The 15677-nt window shown below is 35.6% G+C and overlaps 1 protein-coding gene across 1 annotated transcript; it reads right to left on the bottom strand.

The window, feature by feature from the left end:
* Window positions 1–6538: 6538 nt before the first annotated feature.
* On the bottom strand, window positions 6539–13564 carry LOC145560106 (uncharacterized). The gene is made up of 7 exons (XM_081621368.1): window positions 12755–13564; window positions 11883–12190; window positions 10943–11674; window positions 9697–9825; window positions 8097–8300; window positions 7792–7992; window positions 6539–7181 (listed from the first exon to the last, which is right to left on the bottom strand). Exons 1-7 carry the CDS (start codon window positions 13005–13007, stop codon window positions 7053–7055), a joined length of 1956 nt encoding a protein of 651 aa, XP_081477494.1. The 5' UTR covers window positions 13008–13564; the 3' UTR covers window positions 6539–7052.
* Window positions 13565–15677: the final 2113 nt, after the last annotated feature.

Genomic DNA, 15677 nt, shown 5'->3' with positions numbered 1-15677 from the left:
CCATACTAGTACAAAATAACAAATTAAACGAATTTAAGCTTTTCACAACTTTGAAAATGGCAAACATCTGAACCAACAAACTATGGGAAAACAACAACATTGTTTAATACTAGCTTCTTCCAACATTCAAAATTCATGTCTAAATCAGGAATAAAAAACAAAAAAATCATCTTGACAACAAACTTTTTTTTTTTGAAGGCAACAAGCGGGAACCATTTATTAATTCAAATCAAGCAAAGCCAAAGTCATGAGACTTTGGGGAAAAACATTCATTCAAATTCGTTCCGTATCAATCGGAGTTTTCTACCTAGCAATACTAAGAGCAACTACATTACGTCATTACCATCCCGCTTCACATGCCTACACATAAAGGAAGTAAAATTTGAGCTTAGAAAACACACTTCATCATAGAATAAGAAAACTGGAGCCACCCCTTCTTGCTTGTTCTGGATTTCCTTGACTGCATTAGCTGCATCACACTCCAACTCTACCCAATCATACATTCATACCCCATCCTGAGAGCCAACCTAACTCCAAAAACTGCTGCCCCCGCTTCTGCCAGATCATGCATCAATTTTCTTTACTACAGCACCTACTAAAGATCCCTGGACATCCCTAATCACAGCCCCAAAGCTCACCCCACTCCCTGCTAACACATGAGCGTCAACATTAATTTTGACAGCATTAGCTTCAGGTGGTTTCCATCTAGTAGGTGAACTCACAGCAGGGTTTTGGTGAGACCTTCGAATTATAGCTTGCATAATCCACACACAGCTTAACAAAACCCATAGCAACCCCCACCACATCCACCTTACTCCCACTGTCAAAAATCTCCTTATTTCTACAGCGCCACGCAGCCCACGCCAAAGCAGCAAACAGACGGAGTTTACACTTATTCACTTTCCCAGCCACCCACATAACAATTCGGCAAAAGAAGAAAATGGAGCATCCCTCAACAGATCAGTGAACTCACTGCAACCCCAAATGCTAGCTGCATGCTTGCAGTAAAATAAAGAGTGGATGATAGTCTCATCCCCACCTGAGCAAACATTGCAGATCATCGATATGCGCATATGACAACAAACTTGAGTAGAGTAAAGCTAGGCTATAGAATGGTGGATGAACGTACTTAATTTCTCTCTCTATAATTTGATGAGTTTCTCTCACTAAAACGGAAAACAATGTTGAAGAAATGGCCATTTTTACAGATAAAATAAAAAATCTTCCAAAGTTCCATAATTTCTAGCTCTAAACACAAAATCCCAACAAAATTTCTTCACATATTATACAGAACTGTCATCTAAATTAAACACGGTGAACATATACCCAAAAAAACAGAGGGAAAACCCCTGATTCTAACAATATAAAGAAAATAAAGTCACCCAGTAAGAAATTCCCAACATAAACAAAGAAAAAACAGGATAAAAAATATCCCAAAAAACAGCAAAAATAGAAGCATTAAAACAAACCCAACTAAGAAATTTACACGAAAAACCAAAAAAAACCAGCATAATAGTTCATAAACAAAGAATGAAAGTAGAATATTACCTCAAAAATGAAAGTGGGAACCCAGATGAAGAGAGAGAAAGCAGATAAAAGTGGGGTTTAAAATTCTGGAAATGGGGTGATTAAACCTTGATTACTAAAAATGGCAAAAAGAAGATGACAGAGTTTTGGAGAATTTTGAGCTTAAAATGGTAAAAATGTTGAATTTTGTAGTGAAATGAAGAAGAAAGTAGTTGGAGGAAATTTGGTGGAATGAAGAAGATGAAGTGACAGGAAAAGAGATTGTTGCAGCAGAAATTGTGCGCAACGCCACCACTACACCATGGTCATTGCCTACGAACATGTAGTAGACTCTTCACATGCTCTTACAACTGTAAATAAAAATTAAAATTAATTTTTAAATATTGAAAAAAAAAAAAAAGGTCTTTAGTGGAATTAATTTCTCACTTATTGTAAATTTTTTCTAAAATTAAACTAAATTTTTCTCTATTTTCTTGCTTATTTTCTTTTTTTTTTGCTTTTATGGAGTACTTATGTAATCTATATCTATCTATACTTAGTATTTAAAAACACAAACCACAAATTTTTCATATGACACATGGCATCACAATTCACAAGTCACTCATCACCCTATATGCCACATGACACCTCTCTTAATATGTATATTTAAATCTTAATGCAACTTGCAAATTCAAGTAAGAAAATAAAGTGTTTCATTTTCACCATAATAAAATAATGTTCAATTAATTAGTATACATTACATAAACATATGAATTTTTATAAAAATTGTCTTTTCATATCCTAGACTTTAAATATAATTTAAATTAATATGTCATTTCATATCCTAGACTTTAAATATAATTTAAATTAATATGTCATTTCATATCCCACATTCTTTCATGTATATATATCTAACTAAATTCCTTCATGTTCTCACTATTTTTTCTTTTAAGTTTTAGAAATGAAACAATTACTTTGTATAAAAGCATACCTACTATGAATATGATTAACCCAAGTAACAACCCGTACATTGTACGGGCCAAAAGGCTAGTTAAGTATGACTATTCAACCCGTTCAAAAAAAAAAAAGTATGACTATTCAAAAAAAAAAATACGGAGTATATAATTAAGTATGAGCTAACACATTGAGTGAATGATAATTATTGTCTTTTACAAAAACAAAAATGTCATAAATATAAGAAGAATTACTATATTACAGAGTAAGTTTCAATTGGTGGGTTTCTAAAAAAAAAAGTTTCATTTTGTGGAGTTTATTGGGAAGGAAGTGAATTAGGAAAGGTTATATTGCTTTATGCATAGAAAAATTGTGTTATGGTTTTACTCCTTATTCTTCTATGTATATGTATCACATTTGTTCACACAAATTTAGACTTTATATTCCCTCCGTTTTTAAATATTTACTCCATTTCTCTTGGACACACATGCCGATGCTAATCTTTGATTACTAATATATTTAATTATCAATAATTATAAATTTTAACACTTAAAAATTAATAATCATTGAGATGATTCTAACAAGTACCCACAAGACTATATTTTTTCTTATGTATAAATCACAAACATTAGTCAAAATAGGACAAATGAATAATGCAAAAAATAGAAATAGAGCAAGTATTTAAAAACGGAGAGAATATTAAATACTTCTTGACTAAAACGGTTAAAGGGCACGTCCAAGGAATTTTTTTTGAGAAATATAACTAAATGAGTTAAGTTTTTTTTGAGAAATATAACTAAATGAGTTAAGTTTTATTCAGTGGTGTTTGTTGGGACTTGGGAGGATATTTATGCCTAAAATGTTTGTATATTATAGCTTCATTTGGTTACCATTTTCATCCTATTGAAATGGTTTAAGGTGAGCTTGTAAACATACAAGTATCATTTACAATCCGATTAAAACTTATTTCACTTTATTAATTAAGCCTAACTAAATCTTATGACAAATTGTTTAGCCATTAATAATGAGTAAGTCATTACTAGATAATACTCCCTCCGACCCACCGTCCCTAAATTACATTTCTATTTCTTTCTATTATGTGAGGAATAAATGTTATAAATATGAATGCAATTTAGGGACGGAGGGAGTAAGAACAATAAGAGCAATAATTGCATCAACTTTGGTATGTCCTATTGAACTGTTAAATCTGTTGGTACTTGGGGTTTGTTCTCATTGACTGAACTCAGCTGAACTGAACTGAACTGAATTGAGCTGAACTGAACTGAACTGAGCTGAACTGAACTGAAATGAATATTTTATAAGAGAAGGAAATTAAGAGCTGAGCTGAACTGAACTGAACTAAGTTTAACTGAACTGAACTGAGATGAACTGAACTGAATTTCAACGTAGGAGAACAAACCCTTGGTAGTACATAACACAAAATTAATATTCCGTATGAACGTAGTCATATTTTTTAATGTATAGACAGAACACCCATAACATGACAAATTAATAGTCATAATAATAAAATCATACGGAGTAGTACTACTTAAATGTTTTACGAGTAACAATCAATTCGAAAGAGCTGTGCAAAACTGCAAACTCTTTTCCCTCTCTATTTTCCCAACTTTACGCAAAACTGGAAAGTTAGTGCACCGTACAAGCCTAGATTTGACGTATCGAATGATCATTTTTTTTATTGTATGGTTTTGTTCTTAGCTCTTACACATTTATTTACTGCTCCCTCCGTTCCCTTTTATTCTTTACGTTTGGAATTATGCACAGTTGTTAAGAAATTGTGTAAAATTGAGGTGAATTGACATAAATTAATCATTCAAAGTACAATTATAGTTAAAAAAAAGGAATATTGTACATGTGGGGTAAAGAATGTTGGAAGGGTGTAGAAGAGAGATGAGAGAGAAAGTAATTACTCCGTATGAGTATTGAAAATCCATTAAAATATTATAAAAGGTATATATGCACATGAAAAGTGAAGGACAATTGAGCATTTAATTTGTAAAGCAAGGGCAATTTTGTCTAAAATCAATGACTTAAAAAGGAAATATCTTAAATGTAAAGAATAAAAAGGAACACCCTAAATGGATACGTAAAAAACAAATGGGAACGGAGGGAGTACATTTATTTCAAGCTTGGTTCATAACAAATGTTGCTGCAACCAATATAGTACTTCCTCCGTTCTTTTAATATTGCAACAATGAACTTTTTGCACTATTTATCACTCTTGTTTGACCATATAATATAAGTTTATACGTTAAGCAAAATATAGTCATGTGGGATCTTATTGGATTCGTCTCATAAAATACTTTCACAATATCAACTTTTTATAATTTTTACTCTTTCACAAATGTATATATTTAGCATATAAAATATGTTTTGGTATACGTAATTTCCTCCTTATTGCAATATTAATAGAACGAAGGAAGTATTATAGTGTATGTAAGCGTAAAATGGTACTCCGTAAATCTCTACGATTGTTAATACGAAGTATCATATTAAGGGGCGAAGCCAGGATTTGGAACTTATCGGGGCCGAATTTTGTATAGTTTAGTTCTACATTTGACCCTAGTTAAACACTTGATTTGTAGTCTCCCAATGAAGACTTTTTGCATTTGGTTAGGCTCAGACTCAAAACTATTTATATTAATTACCACTCAAATCAATCCTTATTGATCGATGTATGGGTTGGTGTGATAATATTTTGACAATTTTAGTAGAAAACTACAATGCATTTTATTTTTTTCAACACAAGTACTGTTAAGGGGAGTTGAACCTCAAAGGCTCAGTCCAAACATACTTGACACAAGGATAGTTGTTTTAACTACTAAGCCAAGGAAATATCATTAACAAATGAGTTAGTTAATTTGAGTATATTGTAAAAGTTTACAGGGGCCAAATAGAAATTTTAAAGGCCGCGGGAATGGGCTACGGGGGACGGGCACCCAGCCCCCATGTAGCTCTGCCCATGATCATATTCCATAGGACAAATTTAAAGAAACACTTCATAATTATTATTCTATATAAAAGAATGAGACAAACTTTAAGAGATGGAGGAGTAAATGTAAATTAATACGTAGTAAATTAATAGTCTTGGTGTCGTGGGGTGCGGGGACACAAAAATAGTCTCGGCTATTACTCTATAAGACCTATATATGGCGGAAAAATTCAAGTGACTCTAAAAATGTCATGATTAGCAAAATAAAAGGTTTAGGTAGAGTGCTAGCATATGAGAATATACAAGCCACACAATATTTCAATCAGTGGCTGATCTTGGCCGAAAATATTAGAGGGGCTGTGATTTGAATCTACCTCTCGCTCAAAAGTAATCACTATACTCCATTAATTTATAAGCTAAAATAGGTTATTGAATAACATTAACTAATTAATTACACGAATTTACATGGGCCGAGCCCCAAATGGCCCCGGTGAAGGTCCCCTGACCCCCTCTGATTTCAATAACTTAAGTAGAAATTGCTCTCACATTGTAAGTTTGTTACCTTCAGGCCACTAGTTTGACTCTTACTAATTGTAGATCTTGGGGGAGTAGGAATTCTCGTGTCGTTTTATATCCAATAGTAAGTGCATAATTTGTATAGCTTTAGCACAGGTTTGACATGTCAAAGATTATGTTCCAATACTGTATGATCCTTCTTCAAACTAGATTGAAATCATGCTGATTGCTCGCGAGTAACAACAATCATCTACTACGTATGTCCTTACTCCCTAGCAGCACCCAATGCCTATTGCTGCGGCTATGAACGAATTTTTGACATTTGTTAAAAATTGCTTAAAAACAGAATGGTTGCCAAAACGTCGTATATCCATATAACTCAAGGTGGCTTTTAGGCCACGGGAGTTTCTCTTTGGACTTCTACATATACTGCACGTCTGCACAATCAAAGAGACGAATGAACCAAAAATATTCCTTCAACTCTTCAATTTAAAAGCAGTCAGTCACTACTCACTACAGCAGTAACTAACTCGATAAGGCATAGATCAAATAATGACTCATGAGAATTTCTCTTTAGACTTTGTTAACTGCAAGATACTCAGAGACGAGTGGACAAAAAATTTCTTCAACTCTTCAATTTTTAAAAGGTACACAACAGTCACTACAGCAATAACTAACGCGCCAACGTGTAGATTGTAAAATGATGTATACAAGTTATGTCATTGTTTACCCTTTGGTAGCCAGTGACAAGAATATCTACACGCTGACAGTAACCATCTCACAAAGTAAATTAATTAAGGAAAAAAAAAAAAAAACAATTTACAAGGGATTCACACCAAAACCCTGCAACTTCTGAGAGCTTGAAGTGAAGTTCCAACCTGGCAACACTACAACCTGAGGAGAGAGGAACACTATACTGTCTTCTCTGACGTTTCAGCGAGGAAAGGCGTTTGAGGAACCCTGCAGCTTCAGAGTTTGAAGTGAAGATCCAACCTCGAAAAACTAGTATCCGAGGGGAGAGGAACACCATACAGTCTTCTTTGACGTTTCAGCAAGGAAAGCCGTTTGAGGTGGCCCAAAGACAGGGGAGGACCCTCCTAAAGCTGGCTAAGTAATAAAAGTTTCACTCTGTATGGACCTGCACTTGAAAATCGCATAGAACTCTAGAAATGAAAGGAGACATAGCTGCAAGCAAAGCCTTGGGGCACTCCTCGTGAGGAAGATGTCCGCATCCTGATATAGCAACTAATCTCTGCATAATCATACGATTAATAATGAGCTTCATGTCAAAAGGGAAAATACAATGAAGTATGAATCTTCCAAAGGTTTAAAACATTAAACAGGCAAACATGCTTTTACATATGAAAACTACTGGAATAAGGCATTAATACTTCTAAATCCATACTATCACCCTACAATAACTAAGGCAGTTTCTTCTCATACAACATATGCTATATTATGCTTAGAACAAGAATCCAGAACCATGCCAGACTGATCTGCCTGACTGAACTAATTAGCTGGACCACCCACCCAAGATTGTAACTCTAAGCCTAATAACCTTCGTACAATATCATCCACTGGCCAATCACACAGCTTGAACATTGATCAGGTAGATCAAATGTATCAAATGATTCAGTCTCCCTAGTCCCTAACCCACAAAAGTCCAGGACTTGGGAGATCATGTTGTTACCAGCAAGAACCGAACATGAAACAAGTGTCAATTTTTTTTTTTTTTTTTTTTTTTTTAGAAAAAGAGAGAGAATGAGGGTTGTAAAAGATCATAATGGTAACAAATCAGAAAACAACAAACACACACACACACACAACACACCCAACCATATCAATACAGACACAATACTTACAGAATCTACAAATTTGGAAGCCATAGTTTGAGCAGGTCTTAAAGCAACAAGTGCATCTTCAGCTCCAGTGACAACCAATATAGGCAAATCTTGAACTGCTTTTACCAGCGATGTTGCTTTTTCAGGCGATAAAACTGTTTCACCAGAAAGCTTACCAATCTCATGAAGAGCCTCATCCCAACCTTCTACACAGAGAGGGGCCTGATAGGATGCATATGTAACATCAAGTTAAAAACTGACTTGACTTAAAGATCTTTTTTAGAATCCTACTCCTAAAACAGAATATACATGAGCAAACCTTATACCTTATATAGGTTTAAAACTTCAGTTGTCAGCTTCGTAGCGTCATACCATGCACGCCTATTTACCACTTGCGTAATTTCTGTCCGCAGCAGTGGCTGAACCAAATGTTTCTTTCCTAATGAAGTGCGCAGAAGTATCCTCGCAAAAGATGGAACTACGTCTCGAGAAAGGTCTGCACTCAGCAACACCACTGCTTTGATTGCAACCTGAAAACAGAAAGAATAATTCAAATTCTAAGGCACTCTTAACATAATAGCTACCTGATAGTGGAGTCTAAAGGTACAGTTGTACAGATGTCTAATTAATGCAAAAAATAGTCACTGTACCATAAATGCAAGTAAGATGCATGATTAGCTAACTTACATCCCAATCAGCCAACAATCAGTACAGTAGTCCCTTCTAGTCCGGCTTGAGGAAAGATTTAAATGTAAATATAAACATCTACTAAACATAGAAAATAACATCAGCCAACTCCTAGATTGTATGCGTTTACAGATGAGGATATAAGGAAAGCCTTCATTTTTAAAGGGGGTGTAATTATGACAATAGACATATCAAAACCCACATTAATAAACTCATCTCTCTGTTGGATAATGATTTTAATAGAACCAAAAAATAGATAAAGAAACATTTTGGCTTCATTTGCCAAGACAAAGCCTCTTCAGCAAGTAAGCAGAATTTTCAGAAGCTGTTGACAACAGTTCACCATACATCAGAACATATGTCATGTTAGTATGTTACTCAAGTTTGATGACAGTATTCCAGACTTCTGAAACACAATCAATTTAGCATTTCTTACTTTGGGTTCAATAACCACTCTGTTAATCGCTCTACAATACACCTACATTTTGAATTTTGTCTAGCGGTCTAGCCTCAACTTGGTCATAGAATCATAGTACAAAAGGTAAAAAATATCACCCCCTCCTCCATCCTCAAACACCTACTATTCACATGATTAGTTACACATTATCTGCCTAATTACTACTTCCAGCTGGTATCTGCCCCATAAAAACTTTTCATTCCTCTTTGATTCACAGCCCAACCAGTTCATGAAAACTCTTCGCGTATAACACAGCATTTACTTCAGCAAAGCAATGAACTAATAATTTTCAATCCCAAAAGAAAGCCAATCAAGAACACAATTAATTTGCACTCCATCAAAAAGTACAGTAACCACAGCATCAAAAATACCGCAAATAACCAATGGTGTAAAAAACAATTATTTTCTTTACTATCGAAAAACAGGAAACATAAAAACTTTAAGTATGCATAGTTTTTTGCTTTGTCACAAAATCCATTTACACATTTTGGCTGATACTGTACGTTGCATATCTTTGACACACAACTAGCATAAAATGCATGCAATTTGCAACCCACAAAACACAACACATATGAAGGGCCACAAATAGCTACAGAGAGATTGGTTTCCATCCAACTAATCTGTAATTGGACTGATAATAAGCAATAAGCAAAACAAAAATTCATGAAAGGTGTAAAAATAAATCATACACAACATTTACTGTACACAAAAACCATTCAGCTAAGTCTAAGATATATAGCCCATCCAAAAAACTTCGCATGAACCAAGCAATTATTACTCACATTTGCAGAACTCCCCGATGCTTTCACCCTTTCAGCTGCCCTTAATGCAAGCAAGCCACCATCATCATGGCCAACAAGTATCACTGAAGAAAACCCCATCTCAGAACAAAAGGACAAAAGCAGGCCCACCTGAAATAGGAACCAACACAGCATAAGCCAAAAAATGAAATTAAAAGTCCCAAATGACAATGATTGAAAATATGCAAGACAGGACATTTAAAAAATATAGCCGACTTTGTAAAATAAAGAAATAGATAATAAAACAAAATAAAGTAACAGATAATAAAACAATTGTGCCTCGTCAGTAAGCAAGCAGATAATAAGCAGCAGATATATAATTCTCAACAAATCAAACTTCTACAAAAGCAATGGTAACCGAAGATAGTGGCATCAATCAAGGCAATTCAACTGGGTTAGTAAATTATCTCCAGTTAAAAGGAAGAGCTGAGTTCAAGAGTTTGATAGTTATATTTTAAAGAATACTAGTGATGAAGCTTAATTGTAAAATGGTCATCAGTGTTATGAACAAGGGATCTGCACACCATATAAAGAGCAACAAGCTAAAGTATTTTAAAAGTCTCAATAACTTCAAGCTGATAGATGATACATATATCTCATCTAGAAAGAAAGTTATAGAATTTAAAAATTGAGAGCTTCTTGACACAACTACATAGCACGAATCTGGCAGGCTTCTAAACAGTATGCAAAAAATTACATAAAGATAGTAGAAGCATAGTACCAGGAGCCCTAATAATGTAACCACATATGAAGACTGTCAAGGCCCATTCATATACTGGATTAAAACAGGCAAACAAATAGTGAAAAGATCCTCTAATGCCAAGAGAGCATATCAGCATCCTATAGAAGTTTAGATTAAGAGACAACAAAATTGACCTTGTAACATCAAGATTAAAATGTGAAAGCAGAAAATGCAAAATGACAATGGTATCATGTGACATGCTTTCAATAAAAGGTATGGCCGTAGGCAACGTAGCCACACATGCAGCAAGACTGGAAAATTAACAAGTAAATAAATTATGGTTTCTGTTCTAAAAAATTACCAATACCAAACACCAGGGTGAAAGGGTCTTGCATCAAATATTAACATTGACATGCAACATGAAACTCAAAATCGATATGTTGTATGTTTAAATAACTCTTTATTAGAAGTTATATTCATAATAAAAGTTCCATATCCATTAAGTTATATTCATTATAATAAAAGGAAGTTAGCTAGAAGCTATACCTGAGTATCAAGGCTGTAAGGATTTGGCAACTGTTTCTCTTCCCAATCCTTCCTTAGTAGCCTAGGAGTCAAACCCCACCCAGGACGATCAAATGCAGCAACAGTTCGACCTACTTGACGTGCCAGTGTCCCCATCACATGTCTCCATGAGAAAACTCCGCCTCCAAATCCATGCACTAGGACAATACCACACTCTCCGTTTGCTTCCAAATTTGAATCCAATTTCAGAGGGCTTAAATCATTTATTACATCCTTGTCCTCCACAGCATCAAGGCTCATAGGAGGAAATTCATCAGATGAAACAGCAGAACGTGCCATATTTTCAAGCAATGGGTCAAACAAAGAAGAAGAATAGAAATTGTTGCTATAGCTTCTACACAGGTTATGTTGGGTTTTTGATAGAGCATTTAATGGCCGATCAACATTTACCCTACCAATGCCCAGCTGAGGGCTACAGCTTCTACTGGGTTCAACAAAGGTTGTGGATGACAAAGAACGTGCAGGAGAGCTAGGCATACTAATCTTGTAATGGAGCGTGAAGCCTTGACAAGTTGTGAATAAACTATCAATATCAGCAAGTAATCTGACAGGCAAGACACCGTCATAACGGGTTAGACCATAAGGTTTCCTTCTTGTCTCACTGTCACTTTTAGGAGTAGCCTTTGCTGAGGAGGGAATGGGAGATCGTGGAAGCTTTTGATAGGCAGATAGCAAACTCTTGCAAGACAGAACCTGCCAAGAGGTTGATCACACTTCAGCATGACATTGGAAACGGTTAAATATTTCAAGCATAGCACTTTAACAACATATGATTGGCTTTAGAGAACAGCAAGGATAGCTAATAAATGACAAATGTGCAAAATTTAAGTTAATGGAGACAAATTCACAACAACTAGAAGGCAAGCAACACTAAAAAGGATGAAACCACAGGGGGAACTACCGTCTCTGGATCAACCCGATGAAATAGAAGTTTTCTCCTCGCCTTGCAGCTAATTCGATAGGCAATAACCATATGGCCAAGAGCAAAAACTACAGATGACAGAAACAAAACAGGCATTCCCCAAGACTTTTTCAAATGAAGAATACGCCTTGAAATAGAATGTGAAGCTTCAGCTACCATTTGAGAATTCGCAGAGAAAACACAGGCCTTTACTGACAGAAGAAGAATTGAAGAAATGGAACATATCGTCACACTTCCAAGATATGGTCCATGAGAAAGAGCAGGAGCATCAGAGAGAGAATATACACCTGCAACGACGCATAAATCCATAAGCAATGGAAGAGCAGACAATTCACAAATTACATACACAGCTACACTCATCTTCAAAACTACTTTCTCACCTATGTACATTCATCCAAAACCCAGAGTTCGCACGTATGTATTTCGTATATAACATAAGAACAACATTATCCAAATTTCGCCAAAAACTACGCATAGAATATACAATTCTAGGACTGCCCCATCACCACCCACAAAATGAACATACCATAAAGCCATACCAAACCCTTTACACCGAGCATAACATCACCACTAGTTACATTAACCGGTACACCGAATATCAATAGCTACTACAGAATGCAATTAAGCAATATCCCAGATGTTTACACATTAGCAGAGCAACAAATGAATCATTTAACCAAAAACATGCATAACTAACCAATATTCATATCAAATTCCATGATAAAAAAATTCTAATTCACCTCAATCTTAGCTCAGTATTGCTAAAAATACAATCAAAATTCATACTTATAAGAATAAATTGGATTGAAATAAAAACGAAGAAAAATCAAAATGATAAAAGAGTGACATACAGGTAATAAGGAGAGATCTGAGGACAGAAACAAGAGGAATATCAATCAAAGAGCTCTTAAAAGCGTATCTTCTAAGGTGTTGTTTAAAGCTATAACACCTAACACAGGTGAAGCTTGAAACCAAAACACAAGGTACCAAAACATCTCCAATGGCTACCAACAATGGCAGACATTGCACCAATAATGACGCCACCATTGCCAACATGAAAAACACCGTTCTCAAACACCTCCTCAACCTCTCCCACCCCGCCATTATCGACTTTCTCTCTCCTCCGCCACCACAACCACCACCGAAAAACCTCTAACACCTGAATAAAATCAAATAAATTAACGAAAAAAACGAATTTGAATGACTTTTTTTTTTAGGTAGGATCGCGAGAGATCTGCGATCGTAACGAAGTCGAAACCCTAACAGAGAAGAAGAAAACCGTCGAAAATACAGCTTCTGCCATAGCCAGTTTAAATTAACCAACCAACCGTTGAAAAAACGGTTTCAAAACGAATCAATTTCGCGTCGTTTCGATGGTTTTCTGAATGATCAGAGAATTTGTGATGAGGAAGAAGATGAATGTAGTTCCGCCATTGTTAGGGTTTCGAAGGTTTTTTTTTTTCTCTCTCTTCGAGAATTGAACGAACCAGTAGAACGAAGAAAGAGGAGAGAGAAAGAGAAGGAAACCGGCGATTGTTAATAAACGGCGAAAATGGGTAAACTTGAAAAATATTTGATTTCGGCGATTTTTTAATTTTTTAAAAAAAATGGTTTTGGATTAAAAAAAAAAAAAAAAGGAAAAGAAAAAGGGTAAATGGTGGCGGGCATGTGTGGCCCAATTAGTGTTATGGGTTATTGTGTCGAGTTGATGTTTGCTTTATTGGAGCATGTTTGCTAGGGTACTAATTTTGAATTTTGTGTTACCTTATTTTTTGTTGAGTTACACAATTTCTTTATGTTTTTTAAGGTATGGTGTTCTAGTGCATTGAGATCTGTGAGCAGTAAGCAGAAAATATCCCCTTATTTTGGGCAGCAGAAAATCCGTAATTAAGATCCTGAAGCGCTTGTCTGCAAAACCCTCTGGAAAGGTAGGTTTCTTGACATACTGTGACGATGGCTCCATACGGGATCGATCTTCTTGTCCCCGAAATGGGATCTTGGTCTATTTGAGATTGTTTTTTTTAATCGTAATCAAAGATGCAGGCAAGTGCTTGGTAGGCTAACAGCCCGGTGAACCGCCTCCGAACACTTACGTTTCGAAGGGACCCCCCAGACCCCACTCAAGCGCCAAATTTTAATCATAGTTTCCGCCCTCAATCCGCCGTCAGCTGTCGTGGGTTAGCCTTCCTCCATTAGTACTTCCACACCCAACTGACTCAGCCAAGAGAGAGCCCATGGCAACCATGCCCATGCGCAAGTTAGAACCTGTGACAATTGGATGAGATGTAGAAAGTCTACAAATCATACGCAACATTGGCAACCCCGTACCGGCTCAATGAGCACTAGGAACTTTTTAACTATTTTACTAAAAATAGAACGAAATGATCCTCTTTTCTTTTTCGGTTGAAAAGATATGTCTTGAGCCGTTACGAACAAAAAAGTAGAGTTCTTCACGAACCCCAGTTGTACACTCTCTTCGTTCTACGAACTCTTGTTGCTATTGATGAATGAAAGAAAAGGTTTATGAGCCCTAGCCCTGTAAGCCCACACCTGTGTAGAGTAGATCGTTCAACACCTGCCGGCTGACTTACTTTCCTCTGCTCTTACTCCCGCACCCGTTCCTGTACACATACTAGGGGTGCTAATTGAGTTGAGCAGCTCGCGAGCAACTCGTACTCGACTCGGTCAACGCTCGGTCAAAACTCGACTCGAGTTGGCTCGACTCGAATTCGACTCGACTCGAGATGTTAACGAGCACGAGTTGAGCAAGCTCTAACTCGACTCGATAAGCTCGTGAGCAACTCGATAATATAATATTAATATAGAATTTGCAAACAACAAGTTACTATCTTTAAACAAATTTGACACTTATTAAGCCTTAATTTATATCATAAAAAAAGAAAGAGTAAATTTTTAATAAAATCTATATATAATAAGGAAAACAATATTAATTGAACAAAAAATAAATAAAGGCATATAATAATAGAAGGACCAAAATTTTAACGAGCAGAATGTGAGCTGCTCGACTCGACTCGAAACTTTAACGAGCACGAGTTGAGCAGGTTTTATTTGCTCGAAACTTTAGCGAGCACGAGTCGAGCACATGTAAAAAGTTTTCGAGTTGAGTCGAGCACCCCTCAGCTCGTGATCGACTCGCTCGATAAGCACCCCTAACACATACACATGTCAGCGTAGCCAGTGATCAAGTTGCTCTGATGGGAAGGCCCTATGGAGTATTATGATGAAGAAAGCCGCTCCTGTTTGAATTTGTGGCTATAGCCTATAGGTATAAATGTATAACCGTATAGAGGTATGTAATTTCGATTTGTATTTGTATTAAAGTAGGATTGGAATCGGATATTTGGATATAATATTGGTCAAATTAATGATTGTTTGGATAATTGAATTTGCACAAGTATTTTATAAATTCTTAAACTCGCAAAATAGGTCCAAAATAAAATGAGTTGAAATAAGTTCGAATTAAAACATGTCTAATAGATCTGACATATGTGTATCAGTGTATGCTTCTGTAATAATAGAAGGGATGTTGTTTAATTGACAATCAAGACTTATTAATATCTAGTATGGACTACTGGAGTAGTAGCATATTGAGATTGGGTTAAGCTAAAAAACATGAACAAGGTAGAAGTATTACTTTTGTGTTATAAAGCCATACAATACTTCGTACTAAGTAGAATGCAAAACTTGAAATCCAAAAATTGACTACTTGTACCTTTTAATTTGTAAGCTACATCTACTTGGTGTATGATATTT

This window comes from Chenopodium album, chromosome 9 (genome assembly GCF_948465745.1).
Source record: "Chenopodium album chromosome 9, dcCheAlbu1.1, whole genome shotgun sequence".
NCBI classification, from domain to species: Eukaryota; Viridiplantae; Streptophyta; class Magnoliopsida; order Caryophyllales; family Amaranthaceae; genus Chenopodium; species Chenopodium album.
Note: the sequence above shows the minus strand (reverse complement) of the source record. Positions and strands in the feature narration are given on the sequence as shown.

Excerpts from the sequence above, each read along its gene's own strand:
- LOC145560106 (XM_081621368.1), bottom strand. The coding sequence starts at position 13,007 with ATGGCGGGGTGGGAGAGGTTGAGGAGGTGTTTGAGAACGGTGTTTTTC. Across the intron at positions 8,301-9,696 it reads CATCGGGGAGTTCTGCAAAT|GTTGCAATCAAAGCAGTGGT; the intron begins GTGAGTAATAAT and ends TTCTGTTTTCAG. Across the intron at positions 7,182-7,791 it reads CTTCCAAATTTGTAGATTCT|AGATTAGTTGCTATATCAGG; the intron begins GTAAGTATTGTG and ends ATGATTATGCAG.